Source organism: Dipodomys spectabilis, unplaced genomic scaffold (genome assembly GCF_019054845.1).
Source record: "Dipodomys spectabilis isolate Male_0828 unplaced genomic scaffold, ASM1905484v1 ptg000157l, whole genome shotgun sequence".
NCBI lineage: Eukaryota > Metazoa > Chordata > Mammalia > Rodentia > Heteromyidae > Dipodomys > Dipodomys spectabilis.
This window is the reverse complement of record NW_024870834.1, coordinates 4,869,859-4,886,225: the sequence shown is the minus strand read 5'-3', so window position 1 is coordinate 4,886,225 and position 16,367 is coordinate 4,869,859. Positions and strand designations below refer to the sequence as shown.

The window sequence follows — 16,367 nt, the reverse complement described above, 5'->3', positions numbered from 1 at the left end:
GTTGGGGGCCACCCTTGATACCATTGGTTCTTTTGTTATTCATTCACTTATGTTATCTTCAATATCTTTGAGTCCTCCTGTTCCTGTCTAACTGCACTGCCTCCATTCTAGTCTAAGCTGTGTGAAGGTTGGTCAGGTAAATAGCTTTCCCAGATAGCCTCATCTTCTGCTTTGCTTCCATACCATCCTCCTTTCTTTATGTTCAGTTCCAACTTTATAGTCAGCACAATATCTCTTAGGATTTAAAACAATTCATGTCTTCTCTTGCTTAATGTGTCTGAGGCTATCCATCATTGTAGCTGTGTGTCTCACTCAGCCAACACTCTCTCCCCATACTCCAGGCACCACCCGTACTCCAGGCACCCTGCTTGATCTTTCAGTTCTCTGTCTGCAGGCCTTTTCTACTCAGTTCTCTGAATACTCTCTTTCTTTGGCTTTTTGCTTTCCTATCTCCTCTCTCACCTTTTGTCTAGCTATTTTTTTCCTCTTCCCATAGGCCACTTGTCTCTTCTCAGTGAAGCCTGGACACCTTAGAGCTCAGTTTCAATGCTCTTACATTGTCTTACACCATCTGTAGGTCTTTTCACAACTTCAATGACAGAATTTGCAGTGTTAGAGCATAAGGTTGCTGCAGGTCCTGCCCATTGATTGCCAAGTTCCCACATTTGTACAGTGAGTGAAGTAAGCACGTGACTATTTCTTTTTGTTAAGTGTTTGGTTGTACATAACTAGAAGAAGTCACTCAAAGGTAAAGACCCATTCCCCCCCCCCCCCCCCCCCCCCCGCGATTTCGTAGAGTCTGTAGCATCATACTGGTGCTTAACAAGTAACTGTGAAAGAAATTAAAATTACATTATTTCAATAGAATTAGAAGAGTTTGAAAGGCCAAAGTGTAATAACTGACACAAAAATCAGCCCTATTTCCATTTACTTATAGAAATTGCCAGGCTTTGCATTGCTTCTCTTCCCTCCAGAAAATAGTTTACATTTTTTTCAGAAAACACTTGAGTAATTCAACTTTTTATAAATCACTTGAAAAAGTTAATTATAGCTATCGCTTTCATCAAGTAGATAATTCTTTCATAAGCACACATATTCTTTGTGAAATTTTAAATTGCTCCTTTCTGTTTTAAGCCTAAATAATAAAGTTATCCATGATTCTCATTTATTGAATGTAAAAATGACTTAGCAGAGTAATATAGTTGGAGGCAATTTCAAAACCCTTGTATTGAGATTCATTTGTTTTGGTAACCTCATGATTTTGCATAGCAGGACATTGCATCCTTTATAGAAAGGGCTTTTCTGTAAGATATTCCTCTGTGTACCTCCTCATGAACCTTCTTTTAATCACTGAGAAACTGATTTTATCCACATTTGTATTAGCATTAATAAACTGTATGGGGAGTTATTTTAACATATCCTTATATGTAAATAATATACCTTGTTTAGGCTCTGTCATTCTCCCTCATCTCCCTTCCCACCTTCCATAACCCTCAAAAATGTTTATTGCTGTATTTTACACATATACATAAAGTACTTTGACACTATGCACCTTTCTTCTCCCTCTTCTTTCGCCCTTTCTGCTCCAGCTAGTACCCACAACCTGGATAGGACCTTAATCTTGTCACTCATTTTCTTGAGTATATGTTAATTGTCCAGTGGCATTTCACTGCTCATTTTAATATATACAGACATACGAAGGGTAAGACATTTCCTTCATTATTCCTATTCACTGCTCACGTTGTATTTCCTTCTCAACTTGATTTTCTGTGCTCACAACTAGTTTTTTCCCTATCGTTTGGTGTGGAATGTGAGAGGAACACAGAAGAGGATGATGCGTCACAGTGAATTGTTAAAGGTGTCTTGGGGTCCACGTTTTCTAATTATCCATCTTTAATTTGGTTTTAAAGTCTTAGAAGTTTACAATTTTATAACAAAAAGAGCTGTCACTCATTGATAATTACTGAAAATTTTCACATTTGTTTTCTTTACTACCTCAATATTGGAAGATCTTAGTTCTTCAGTATTTAAATTTTAAACTCCAGTTATTTAGAAATAATTAGTGATGTTAAAATACACAAACGTACTTTGTGATTTTAGAGCTCCCTTACCTTTTTACCTGAGCTTTTTACCAAATGTGTTTTCTAGTTTTCTTCAGTAAGATTAGTATGGGGCTGGGAAGGTGGCTCAGTGGTAGAGTGCTTGCCTTGCATGCATGAGGTCCTGGGTTCGATTCCTCAGCACCACATAATCAAAAAGAAAAAAGCCAGAAGTGGTGCTGTGGCTCAAGTGGTAGAGTGCCAGCCTTGAGCTGAAGAGCTGAGGGACAGCGCCCAGACCCAGAGTTCAGGCCCCACGACCGGACCCCCTCCAAAAAAGATTAATTTAGTATATATGAACTCAATGTATCCAATTGTTTGTAATAGCCACTGGTTTATATAATGCTTCTCTATACTATGTGTTGTAAAGAGAAGCATCTTTTTTTGGTGGGTATAATGCAGGTTCACTGGAGACAGAGCAATTTCCCTTGGTGCTATTACATTGTTTACAAGATGTTTTCTTGCATCAGTTATGCTAACTAAAGAGTGAGTTTTAAACCCAGACATCTCTAGCTCATTTTCCTTCCTTGAATGCGTATAGTTTTCTCAATCTGGAAGTGCATCTCATTCATCAGAAGTCTTATTTCTGAGTAGCTGAGGCTAGTTTGCTCACGATGTGGTAGTGTGTGAAAGGAGAGAGAACTGGCGCAGGCATGCACTGAGGCAATAGAGGAATTTACTTTTCAGTGTTTCCGAGGTCCGGGAGGATGCACACATATTTACCCAGAGAGTACGGATCTCACATGTGTGTCCAGAGAGTGTGGCTCTGTGGAAGAGAGTACTTTTTGGTAAGTATCAAGCTTACTGTATTGCATTTCAGAAAACATGTTTAGATATCAACTGATTTCTTAGTCTGTGCTGGTTTCTTAACAGTGGACTGTTCCAGATGTTGACATCAGCACAACAAGAGAAAAATCCAAATCCTGATAAGAGTTGAGGATTTCTCGAAAATTAAGTGCAAAATAATTGGGGTAAATGTTGCTGTGGAAGTCAAGAATAAGTCACAATAAGAAGAATAAAGTGGAAGATTTCTTCATGTTCTTCTTTGCCTCCTGTTGCATATGTTCAAACCCAGGACTAATGACTGTAGGGGGCAGAACACAGCTATTGGAACTTAAAACAGTGGATTTGTGTGAATTGGACTATGCACTGTGGTCTCACAATTTAATATCTATACATATTTTTTTCAAAGACCTTTCTGTTTCTAAATAAAAGATTTGATTTCTGAAACCTGTAAGCGATATATACTGGCCACATCAGATATCTTAAAAGTGTTTTCTGATTCCAAATTGTTAGTATGGAACAAAGGTTTGTTCTGGAAACAGTAAAACAAGGGAGATGGGAAGGTGGGTTTCAGAGACCAATTTTTTATACCTTATCATTCCTTCTCTTTTTCTCTCAGCCAAGAATTCTTGGATGTGTCAGTTGACTATTAGTTAAAAAAAACTGGTAGAATAACATTTGTGCATATGATTCAAAAGCTCAGAACCAAGCCAAGCCACCCATATATGTGATAGACTCTCTGTAGTTCACCATAGTCTTTCATATTTACTACAGCAACATCCACTTCCAGGTCTCCCACATTCCCCCCATGAAGACTCAGGACTGGGTTAGATTATGTCTTAATCATGATAAATGGACATGAAGGGTTGGAGAGGAAGAAGGCAGTGTTTGACTCCTGAAAGGAAAAGGTTAAGATGAAGAGTTGACAGTTGTTAGTGCACTGGCCTTTGGCAAAATACTTAATGGCTCAGATGTTTCTTTTGCTGTAAAACTAGACATGTTGTCTCCCGTATCTAGTCATCAGGTGATGACTAGATACTGAAGGCACGAGTCTGGGTATGGGATGTCAATTCATGGTAAGATGTTGGGGCAGAGTGCGGAAGGAATAGCTCCTTGTAGACACCACAGAAAGAAGATGGAGAATGCTTGTCTGTGACATTCATTTGCTTTATTTTTTATCACTGCCAATCCCCAATCTTTAGGACTCACCTCAAAAATATCTTGATGCCATCTTTTGGGAGGTATGAGAAGTGGGGAGACAACACTAAGAGCAAATAGCTTAGGTGAAAGAGTAAGAGAGGTTGGTCGTTCAGAAATTACCAAATGCCTGTGACATGCCTGTGGGACAACAGTGAACAAACAGTTCTCCCAGTCATGTTTAAGTGTTTGATAGGCCACAAGCAAATAACTGCTGTGTATTGGATGATGGTGATGTGTCAAGAGCTGGGCTATAGAAGGTCATTTTTAGTTTAAAATAAGGTCATAAGGTGGGGAGTAGTCATTGAAAATATGTTATTTGTATAGCTTGAGAGAGCTCATGGAGCCACTACGTAGAAATCTTGGCTAGGTAGGAATCAAGAACACATCCTGAAAGTCACTAAAAGGACATTGATTTTAGTGAGAAGAAAAGACATTGGAGAATTTTGAGCAGAAAGATGACATGGTCTGTCTTTGATCTTAAGAAAATCTCTTTTGCTGTTGGAGGGGCCGTCTTAGGATCAGAATAGGTAAAGGTTATTAAGTTCAGGAGGGAGATGATTGTGGCTAGGAAAAGAGTGGTAAAGGTAGAGGTGACATGTAGTCATATTCTAGATCTATGTTGAAGGTCACTCCTTTAGGAGTGATTAGGACCAGTGAAGGAATGGCAGAAACTAAGGATGACCCTAAAGTTTGGGGACTGAATAGCTAGAATGGCAGATTGTAATTTACTACTTACTGAGATGAAAAAGACCACAGGAAGAACAGATTTAGGGGAGAGACTAAGATGTGTATAAGGTGAGATTCCTACTAGACATTTAAAAGTAGCATAGAAAAAAGTAGCATAGAACAAGATAATTAGTGGTCACTAATTAAATGTTTATTATAGACAATAGGCTGGGCCAGCAAGTCATATAAAAGCTGTTTAAATGGCTAAAATCATTACAGAGATAGTGCTACAATTCACATTTTACATGTAAGGAAGTAATACAGATTAATTTTCCTGAGAGCATAGAAATGGAACTTTATGACTATCAGTATCATAATGTTCTAGTAACTTTATTGTATTAGTTATGAAATGGACAAGAGGAATTTCCATAATTGAACAAAAATGCTTTCTAGCTGCCTTTATATTATATACACATACACATACACATACACACTCTCTCTTCCTCTTTTCCTCTGTCTCACCAACATAGTTATTTTCTGACTTTTTACATATTAAAGCTATTCTAATGTAGACTTTAAATTTGGATATGTATTTTAAAATTCATTACATGGTGAATGGGGATTGATGGAAATGGTTTTCAGCATGGTGATTTGTGTTCTTATCAGTTGTTTGGAAGGGAACTATATTTGCCCTCTCTAGTTTCTTCCTCCTTATAGTAGAACATACAGTGTTTATTTCTGAAGCAGAAGTATACACATGCAATTGTCTTAAGCTTTGTCATTATTATTGTGACTGAGAGAACATCTGCATAGTATCAATAACAGACTAGAAGGGTTATACACTGTTTATGGTTTTCATTTATTCCTAAATTCTTAAGCATTTAAGATTTCTGTGGCTTAATGTATTCCTAATTAGACATATGAATACAATTCTCTTAAATAACAAGTAATGCATCTCCTTAAAGGCTGTAAATGGCAATTTGTGGGATGTGACTGTATTTAGTTTCTGTATCCTGAGATTTTTGAAAATAATGTCCTGACCTCTCATTCTGTGATCAGCAAACTCTTTCTGATTGTACAGGAGGTCCTGCATGTTGCCAGCGTGGAAATGCAATTAACTGCTGCGGTGTCATTCCTGACCATCCTGCAGGAAGAATCAGTGCCAGTCCACACCTATGCCCACTCTTTCCTGCAGATCATTCTCCTGCACCTGGAACACAGAGATACCGGTTAGTGCTGGCTAGTGCTCTACCACTTTGAGCCACAGCACCACTTCTGGTTTTCTGGTGGTTAATTAGAGATAAGAGTATCATGGACTTTCCTGCCCAGGCTGGCTTTGAACTTCTATCCTCAGAATTCAGCCTGCTAGGTAGCTAGGATTACAGATGAGCCACTGGTGCCTGGCTGATTACAGTCTTGAGTCTGCTGAGGAAATCTCAAGGAGGCCAGGCTAATGGCTGAGCTGAGCCATGAGTTAAAGTAGTCATGGCAATCTCTCTACAAAGCCCACAAAATCCATTGTCCTGTAAATCTAAAGACTCTGTAGTTCATCTTTTGATTTATTGTATACTTTTCTTGGATTTTTAATTCTACACATGTATACATACAATGCTACAACAAAGCAGCATACATTGGGTCAGGATATCGCCTTCAAGCTCATCAAGTTAAAAATTTTCTAAATGTTAGCTAAGATAAAAACGAGAGAAACTCAGAATGGTATAAAAATGCTGCTCTTACATCATCATTGAGTGCTGCTGCACCTACTAGTGGGTGAGTTGAAATAGTATTTGCAATGAGACAGTTAAGGGGGCCTGTTGTACCTATGTTTCTCAGGTGTCAGCAACGCATGGCTGGAAACTCTTCTGTCTGTGATAGAGGTGTTGCCCAAGGAAACTCTACGGCATGAGGTAAATTTATTGTCCATTTCTTTCATAAATATTTTTTAAAAGGAATATATTTCCCATTGTGAAAACAAAATATGAGCCTTGTAGGGAATTTGACTTATACGGGAAATAGAAGGAAGAGGTGACACTGTCCAGAAAGAAATATACTCATTACCTGACTTATTGAAGCTGTAAATCACTTTTATAAAAACAATAAAAAAATTGAAAAATAGAAGGAAGAAACAAATCATGATTCTATATCTGCCTACTTTTCAAATCCTGATGTATTTCTTTTCAAATTTTCCTTTATATATGGTTGTTGTTTGCCACGTTAGTGATAATATTGAATCTATTTATGACATTATTTTTCTCTCTTTTCTTAACTTACTGATAGTCACTGCACACTATTTTACTTATTTAAGGCTGCTTTTAGGCTTAAATTTTATTCTTACAAAACTTTAAGGAACATCTCTATAGAACTTGCCTTTTTTCCAGACAATTTTTTAAACTGTAGCTTCCAGAAAATTGACTATTGCGTTAGAGGGCAGTAAGGTTCTTAAACTCTTAACTAAGGATATAGGATAATGCTGTTTCCTGGGACTTTTGCCAGGATTAGATGGGATAAAAATAGGATTTCATTTTAATTAGAATTATCTAATCCTATCCCTTAACTTTTGTTTATACACGCCATTTATCTGTTACAGTTGTCAGTCTTTCTTTTTTTCCAATTATCTTTAAATTGTGGTACAAAGCAATTTCAACTTCATATGTTAGTTTGTGAGTACAACATATCTTAGTCAATGTCACCCCTATCATTATTTTTTAGTCTTTTGTTATACTTGCAAGTATTATTGCTAGGTATTATTCCCAATTTGTTTTTGCCTTTTAACTTTCATTATTATTAAGTATATCTATCCCATGATGACAGAATAGGAAAAATATAAAGCAAATTTATACAAACATTCTTTGGCCATCCCCTAGAATTTAGCATATTTACATGCTAAACATAATGTAGAGATTTGTTATTTGTATATTTTGAAGGGTGGTATGCAGTGTACTGTGGCTTAACTTTAGACAGTGAATTTTTAAGATTTTTAAAAAATATTTCAGAGTTTTTGCTTTAATTACATTTATTCATTCAGTCATTTTGGTTGAGAAGAAATGAAACATGTGACCCATATATGAGAGTCCATGGAAGAGTAGAACTGTATTCTGATGTCCATGTTGAGTAGATGAGAAACCTGGGGTGAGAAATAGCAAGGTTACTTGGACAAGGTAAGGAGCAAGGACTAGAATTAGATTGATCTTCACAGCTCTTGGCAGACTGTTATGCCACTGGGTTTTTGAGTGCCTAATATATGTGATACAGTGCTATCTTTGAATGTTTTTTTCAAATGACAGGATTGCCTAAAGACAATTTGTTTTCTGTCTTATCCAAATATTAAAATTAGTCTATAGGGAATAAAAGTGAAGTTAAAGGAACAACTAACTAATTTATTTTTTTCTGTTGAAAATGTTCAAATTATACTTTGCATGCATTCACATCATTGTAAAATTCCCCATTAGCTTTACTTTATGCTGATCTCCAATTATTAATTTATCATTTATAATTTTCTTTACCTTAGCCTAGAAGAAACATAAAGTGATTAGGTTATGAACAGCTATGTATCTCAGACTGCAGTTCAGGAGTTCTAAAATCACTTACAACATTAAAATACTCCTTGAAGAAAATAGCTGAGATCAGTGATAACATACAAACCTTTGTAAATTTGTTCTCTAATTTTTCCCTTCAGATTTTGAATCCACTTGTCTCCAAGGCACAGCTTTCCCAAACTATCCAGTCTCGTTTAGTTAGTTGCAAAATCTTGGGAAAGCTCACCAACAAATTTGATATCAATACGTAAGTATCCATATATTTTTTTTGTCTTCTTAGGAGCGATGCTTCTTAATTATAGACTTCTTTCTTCTTGGGAATTCTATATGGTTAAAATAGCTAAACTTTCATGTTGTATGGAATAATACAAATCTAATTGTTAACTATATAGCAATCATACATGTTATCTTTAAGAAGTAACTGATAGAGCATCTCAATTTAATAACATATATGCACTATAAACTATAGAGCCTTAAAGTGTATTTTTAGTAAAATTATTTAAGATTTTGATGATAATTGCTTAAAAATGTTAATTGTTATATAAAGCATTCACACATTTAAATGTTTCTTTCCTCTCCTCCCTCAGTATTAAAAGAGAAATACTTCCCCTGGTAAAATCACTCTGTCAAGATGTAGAATATGAAGTTCGATCTTGTATGTGTCGGCAATTAGAAACCATAGCTCAAGGCATTGGGTAAGTGTACCTTCAGTTCCTTATGCCATAGTATTATTTCTGGGTTGACAGACAAATATATCCTGGCCCTATTTTCCATGAAAGCATGCTGTTGAAAGCTATCTTTTTATGTGACCTCCCAAAATGTTTGTAATAAGAACCTCTTGATTCAAGGAGATTCAAGGAGATAAAAGGCAATGCACTTAGCGTGGTGTTAACATTCAATTCATATTAACGTCTTTCCTTCTCACCTCAGTTATTTGGTTACTATACCAAATGCCTAGATCCAAGAAAGGAAATGTTCCAGTATAAGCCATGCTTGGGATATAGTCACCGGTTCTTTTGGCTGGTCATTCTCTGGCTGTGTAATTGTGTTTCAGGTGAGATTATTCTCCTGGAAACCTTTCTGTATCCTGGTACAATTCTAGGCTTCCACCCTTACTGTAGCTGTTCTTGCTCTTTGTGGAGTTCAGGTAGGAGAGGTTCAGGCAGGCAGTCTGTTCTCCTGTAAATCATACATCATATCAAGTTTAAGTATATTTAAGGAAATCTTTTCTGGACTCTAAATTGTTATAGAAAACATATGTGCCTCTTCTTTTCAAAGTTACACTGGTTTTTATCTGGTTCTTTATTTCACAAACTAGGATGGTGGATTTAATGTCCTTTTATACTGTTATTAATTTTTTTTAAAGTTGAGCTGATATTTAAGCCTATTGTGACTTCAAATGTCACAAGTGCTTAAGCACAAGATACTGCCCTGTAGCCACTCTTACTAATCAGGATTTAAGCAGTTGAAGCATCGGAGTTTTAGACCTTTTTTTCCCCATTGTTCTTCTAAGCCTCAGTGACACTGTTTAGATCAGTATAGAGCATTATTAGCCTTGCTTGAATCTGTATTTATTGGTCAGGACCAGAAACTGGTAGAACATACTGTTACTTTCATCACTTTATCAAAACGTTGAATATTTTTTTTGCCATTTTGTTACTGTCAAAAATGAGAGGGTTAAATGTGTTCAAATTAGTGTTCTGAAAATAAATTTAGGATGTATATTTAGGACATATATGTATATTAAGGTCTAATTTATAAAAGCAAAATTTTGAAGAATCAAATTAGCTTGGTTAGAATCCATTCAAGAAACTAATTTTCTTGATCATATGTACATTTATTTAATTTTGAATTCTTCTGTCCTATTATGAGCATAACTACAGGACTTCATGATGCGATCATTGAAAAAAAAACTACTGATACCTGATTGCTACTTGTATAGTTCTGTTTTCATACTGAAACAAATATCTAAAACTACCAACTTGTAGAAAAGAAAAGGTTTTGGAGGATGTAGCCTATAGTTGGTTCTGCCTTTTGGGCTGTTGATGAGGCAACCCATTGTGGTGGGAAGCACATGGCAAGGCCTGCACCTCATGGCTCTGAAATGAAAAAGAGGAGGAAGAACAGGGTAAAGTCCACTGTAATGCCCCCAGTGACCTAAAGATAGGCACACATCACCTCAAATAACAATCCACAAGACAAGCAGCTAAAGATGTGCTCTAATAGAGAAAATTAGTGAATGATTTATTTTAAAAAACCTTCCACTGGTGGTCCCTGGATTGGAATTCAGGGCATTGTGATGTCTGTCCTCTACATCTTGAGTCATGTCTCCAGTCCCATTTGCTTGTTATTTTTTAAAATTAGCTTGCAGTTATTTTTTAGATAAGGCCCTGCTTTATCCTGAATCTGCCTGAGATCACAGTCCTTCTACCTATGCCTCCATTGTAGCTGGTATTATATGACCAGATCATTTGAGCATCACCAGCTTTTTACCCAGGATGTTCTTGAACTGAACCTCCTAATCTTTGTCTCCTGAGTAGTTAGGATTATCAGGAGCTGTTGTGACCAGTCCCAAAAAATTCTTTGAAATCTCCCTGATATAAAATGAGATTGAGAATTTTATGATGATGACAAAGTTGTTGAGAGGAAAACTTTAATAAATCTATTTTAAATTAAGAAATACTTTCTTAAAAATTAAAAATGGAGAGACTGGGAAGGTGGCTCAGTGGTAGAGTGCTTCCCTTGCATGCATGAGGCCCTGGGTTCGATTCCTCAGCACCACATAAGCAAAAAGAAAAAAAGCTGGAAGTGGCACTGTGGCTCAAGTGTAGAGGGCTAGCCTTGAGCTGAAGAGCTGAGGGATAGCGCCCAGGCCCAGAGTTCAGGCCCTATGACCAGACCCCCCCCCAAAAAAATTAAAAATGGAATGGAAAAATTCAAAAGAACATAGTAAACAGGAACTGACTGAGTATGCAGTCATTGATACAGAAGATGCATTGATACAGAAGATGACTGTTTGAAATTGCTAGAGAAAGCTAGTGTAGTCAGGGAAGAATGGACTAAATGTGGATAGCTGATATCCATGATGAAGGATCATGTCATGTAACAGAACATCACACAGTCACCATGGAAGAAAACTTCTCCAGAACTGGATTTGAGGACTGAAGAAATAATCTGCTGCCGACTTCTTTGTACTCTGCAGACATCTATGTCAATTATGAATCGGTCTTCCATCTTGATTCCAAGAAAACTGGTCATGTCTTAGACCTCCTGTTTATCTTCTGGGAAATGAGTGGAAACACTTGTGATTATATTATAAATCTTACATATTTCCTAAAAGCAGTTACATTTCAATTTGTTAGGTAAAACATTTAATGTGGAATATCATTCTTCTATATAGAAATTATTGTAATGCCATGTTTTAGGTGAATGGAAATATATGCGTTAAAATCTAGGTCAGAAAGCTTTGAGTTTCTACAATTACTGATAAATGTTTCTGGTTAGCCAGTTCTTAAAGTTTTTTTGAATTTTTCTGATTTATCATTTCTTGAAGTTGTATAAAGTAGAAAATGATAGTACAATTTATAAAGTTTAATGTCAACTCTGTAAAGGCATCTAAAATCTCTATAGGCGATACTACAGTAGGGGAAGTAGAACTGATTTCATCATTATGAAGTTACTATTAGTATTTCTTACATTTGTATTGTCTTCCCAACCATTCTGCAGGCTCCTGCAGGGTAAAGATATCATGATGCTTTCTTATGTGTTTTTTTTCCCCAGCACCTAGCCAGGTCACATGTTTTTAAGTTCTTATTACAGGTTTGTTAATTTGATTTTTTTTTTCTTCTCTCGCTTATTGTGCAGGACAGAACTTACAAAAAGTGTGGTGCTCCCTGAATTAATAGAGCTGTCTAGGGATGAAGGCAGCAGTGTACGACTTGCAGCTTTTGAAACTTTGGTTAACCTGCTTGACATATTTGATACAGGTACATCTTTATGAAAGAATATTTTCCATATGCTTGTTTCACTGATAAGGAATAAGGTATATTTAGTTCAATGATAATGTTGAGCCTCTCTATCTCTCCTTTGATGAGTCTTCCTTATTTGGCATCTAGTGCTCTAACTTTACCTTCATGGCATCTAATTTTGCCACATTTCATACTTGTCTCATATGATATTTAAGTGTTATATGAATTAAGTCACAAAAATAACTAACTGCTCTACTGAATGTACCTAGACTGTATGCACTTAATCTATTAGTAAACATATAATCATCTTAATAGGGTGAAAGTTGGAGGAGTCAGTATCAAGACTCAGTTGTGTAAGTTGCCAAATTACATTCGCAGGTATTACTAACATTTTATCGGAATTAAGAGAGTCTCTAAAGATTATTCAATGTGGATTGTAATTATGAATAATCATTTAAATAACACGATGAACCAAAGGAGTAAAAACTGTAATGCATGATATGTGATTTAATGAATCTCTTTACTGACTGGGGACACCCCAGGCTCCATACAAAACTGACAGTTTGGCATTACCTTTGACCTCCTTACCTACAATACCGTTGTAGGCTGTTACCATGGCCCTGCCCAGGGTTTCCTTCTTCCAATTCTTTCCCATTCCTCCTGTGTCTGTGCTGTAGCATTGCAATTGTGACAACCATTATACTACTAGCATTCTCCCTGATATTCCCATTCCTCTATTTTAACTCTAGCCGACTTCTCTTCTCATATTGTGCCCAGTTCAACTATGGTTTCGTCCCTGACATCTTTCCAAATACCACATACCAAGAGTTGGAAAATTACTACCTTTAGTCCTAGACAGCCCTGTACTGCATCTGTGAGGTCTATTGGAACATACCATGCTTGATTTGTTTGTTGTATGTGGTTGTTTTGGTGCTATAGTGAGAGTTGAGTAGTTGGGACAGATAGTCTGCAAAAGTTGTCAGATCTCTGCCCTGGCCAGCTATTAAAATGGTCATCACATTGTCTTACTTTTTTATTTTTAGTGTTTTTTTTCCTTGCTGGTTTGTTTCTCAAGTTCTGGAACTATTTATTATTATTTGCCTTTCAATTTCTGTTGCTTACTTCAATGCTTTTTCTACAAGTCAGCAAATGTTGGATGAATGTCATGTAATAAAACAATATATTGGTTTGAAATATGATAATAATAGGAATGAGCAGTAATAAATATAATAAATATTTCTAAATATTTAAGAAAACCATAGGAACTTTGGAGAGGATTTGAAAGAGAGAAATATTGCTACTCAGTCAGGAAATATTACCTAAGCAGATACATTTGAAGAATTGGTCAGCTTTGTAAAGAACTAAAAGTAAGAAGTAAAAGCAATAGAATTGAATATACAGATTATGTTACAAGCTTGTTTTCAATTAAAAAATTATCCAGTGAGTATAAGCTGCAGCGTGCCAAGAGATGATATAAGGACGTGTCAGAAAGTTCCTGGGACCTGCTGTGACTCAGAACCTTGTCTTAATTTTTTGATGGTACTGGGGATCAAAGTCAGGGTCTTGAGTTTGGTAGGTAGGAGCTCTGTTACTTGAGCCAGGCCTAGCATATTTTGATAATGTCTCCCCCTACTCCATCCCTTCCTTCTCCTTCAGTTGCCACTTGACCTGCATCATTACTGTTTTCAAATATTTTCCATTACTTTGAAGCTAACATACGAATTTCTGTGTATGAACTGTTTTTCACATGTATAGAGTAGCCCAGTGGAGCTAAAGAATATATTGTTTTGTTTTTCAGATGACAGAAGTCAAACTATACTTCCCTTAGTGAAATCATTTTGTGAAAAATCTTTCAAAGCGGATGAATCCATTCTTGTTTCTTTATCTTTCTACTTAGGAAAACTATGCCATGGACTATACGGTAAGATATATGCTAAGAAATTCAAGAAAGTTAATAACTTTTTCAAAATAATTTAGCTACTGAACTTCAGCCCCTTATAACGTCTGTCTTCTGATATGTTAAAGTCTCAAGAAATCTTAGAATTTTGAAAATGTAATTTAGAGCACACTGAGAAATGACTTTGTCACTGAGAGAACTCATTGGAAAGATAATGGCATCATGAAAGGAAGTGTGGCCCTTTAAATTTGTGGATGTTCTATACATGCCAGCATGTGAGTGGGGGTACAGTAATAGAAGATTAGTATATGTGAGTGCATAGTAAACATGCCCTTCATTGTCATTCATTGTTAAGACCATTAGAGTCATATATCACCCCTGAGCCCTGGTATTTTGAACATACTGTCTAGTTCTTAGCTAACTGTAATCTTGTGAGTAACATACTTTTATTTATGTACCTTTCCAATATTTAGTCAATAGTTGAAAAATATTTTGCAGTATGTTATGAGTCCCTAACCCCCTAACATGGTTGATGAGCATGGAGCCATTCCTAGGATTTCAGCTGAGTGCCAGTGGCTCACACCTGTAATCCTAGCTATTCAGGAGGTCTGAGGGTCATAGTTCCAAGCTTGGACAGGAAAGTCTGTGAGATTCTTATTTCCATTCAACCAAAAAGCCTGCAGTGGAGATGTGGCTTAAATGGTAGATTGCTTGTCTTGAGCACAAAAGGTCAGGGATAGCACCTACACCCTGAGTTCAAGTCCCAGGACTTTTCCGTCTTTCAGGTTCAATCCTTAAACCTTTTGAGACACATATTCATAAATCTTTTCTGCATGAAACTTTAGAATATTTCCTATAAATGAATAATAATATGTATAAATAGCCATAGTGTTATTATTGTAGTGACTTGTTTGCTTCAAACTGCAGACTTGGTCAGGAATAGTTATGTTACACTGTTCATGCCTTGCTACTCAGTCAGGAAATATTACCTAAGCAGATACATTTGAAGAATTGGTCAGCTTTGTAAAGAACTAAAAGTAAGAAGTAAAATTGACATTAAATATTATTAAAATGAACATAGGGTGAGACAATATGACCTGGTTTCTCCATCATAGCTCTTCTCTTTTTATTGCTTTTATTTATGAACTATCTGTAACAATTAAAAAATATTTTTTGCTAGTCCTGGGGCTTGAACTCAGGGACTGGGCACTATCTTTGAGCCTCTCTGTGCTCTACCACTTGAGCCACAGTGTACTTCCGGCTGTTTCTGATTATGTGGCATTGAGGAGTAGAACCCAGGGCTTCCTACATGCCAGGGCAAGCATTCTACCACTAGACCATATTACCAGCCTGTAATCATTTTTTAAATGATTGGTTCCAAACACATTTATGTTGTACTTTGATTTTCTCTTATTTATTTTCAATTGAAATGTTCAACACAAACTTCACATTTGTTTTAGGAACTTTTACTCCAGATCAACACCTGAGATTTTTGGAGTTTTATAAGAAACTTTGTACATTGGGTTTACAACAAGAAAATGGACACAATGAAAGCCAGGTTCCACCCCAAATCCTAGAGCAGGAGAAGAAGTACACTTCAGTACGAAAGAACTGTGCTTATAACTTACCGGTAATAAATTACATATTTATGATCACTGAGCACTTTGATTATAACTTTAAAGTCTGTGACAAATCTAGTCACATTAAAAATTGCCATATTTGACACGTGATGTTTACCTAACTTTATATCTGGTATGTATCAGAGGTTCTGAGTGGAATTTATGGTTCTGTGGAATTTATGGTTCTGTCTATGTAGGAATCAGAAAAATATGCATGCATTTAGATCTGCCAAAATGATTTCTGATTAAATTGCGATTGGAAGATATAATTTCAGTGAAAGTAAAATGACTATAATACTAGGCATTGATTTCAGTGAAAGTAAAATGACTATAATACTAGGCATTGATGCACGTTTTTCTCTCCTCCATTTCATCTCCTCCCTCCCACCTCCACCAGGCCATGATTGTTTTTGTTGATCCTAAAAACTTCCACATGGAACTCTATTCTACATTCTTCTGCCTTTGTCATGACCCTGAAGTACCAGTCAGATACACTATTGCTATTTGCTTTTATGAAGTAAGTCTAAAGAACTGATATTGCTGTACATTTGCCTAATTTTCTATGTACTGGATACTTTTTTTTTTTTTAACAATTTGTT

At 36.2% G+C, this 16,367-nt stretch overlaps 1 protein-coding gene across 1 annotated transcript in view; it reads left to right on the top strand.

The window, feature by feature from the left end:
- Ppp4r4 (protein phosphatase 4 regulatory subunit 4) overlaps window positions 1-16,367 on the top strand; it is a 75,667-nt gene that overhangs the window by 33,861 nt on the left and 25,439 nt on the right. The window contains exons 4-11 of the mRNA XM_042692638.1: window positions 5,830-5,977; window positions 6,582-6,655; window positions 8,425-8,531; window positions 8,872-8,979; window positions 12,149-12,270; window positions 14,051-14,173; window positions 15,610-15,779; window positions 16,166-16,285. Coding sequence (XP_042548572.1) covers window positions 5,830-5,977; window positions 6,582-6,655; window positions 8,425-8,531; window positions 8,872-8,979; window positions 12,149-12,270; window positions 14,051-14,173; window positions 15,610-15,779; window positions 16,166-16,285 — 972 coding nt within the window. The remainder of the gene's footprint in view (window positions 1-5,829; window positions 5,978-6,581; window positions 6,656-8,424; window positions 8,532-8,871; window positions 8,980-12,148; window positions 12,271-14,050; window positions 14,174-15,609; window positions 15,780-16,165; window positions 16,286-16,367) is intronic.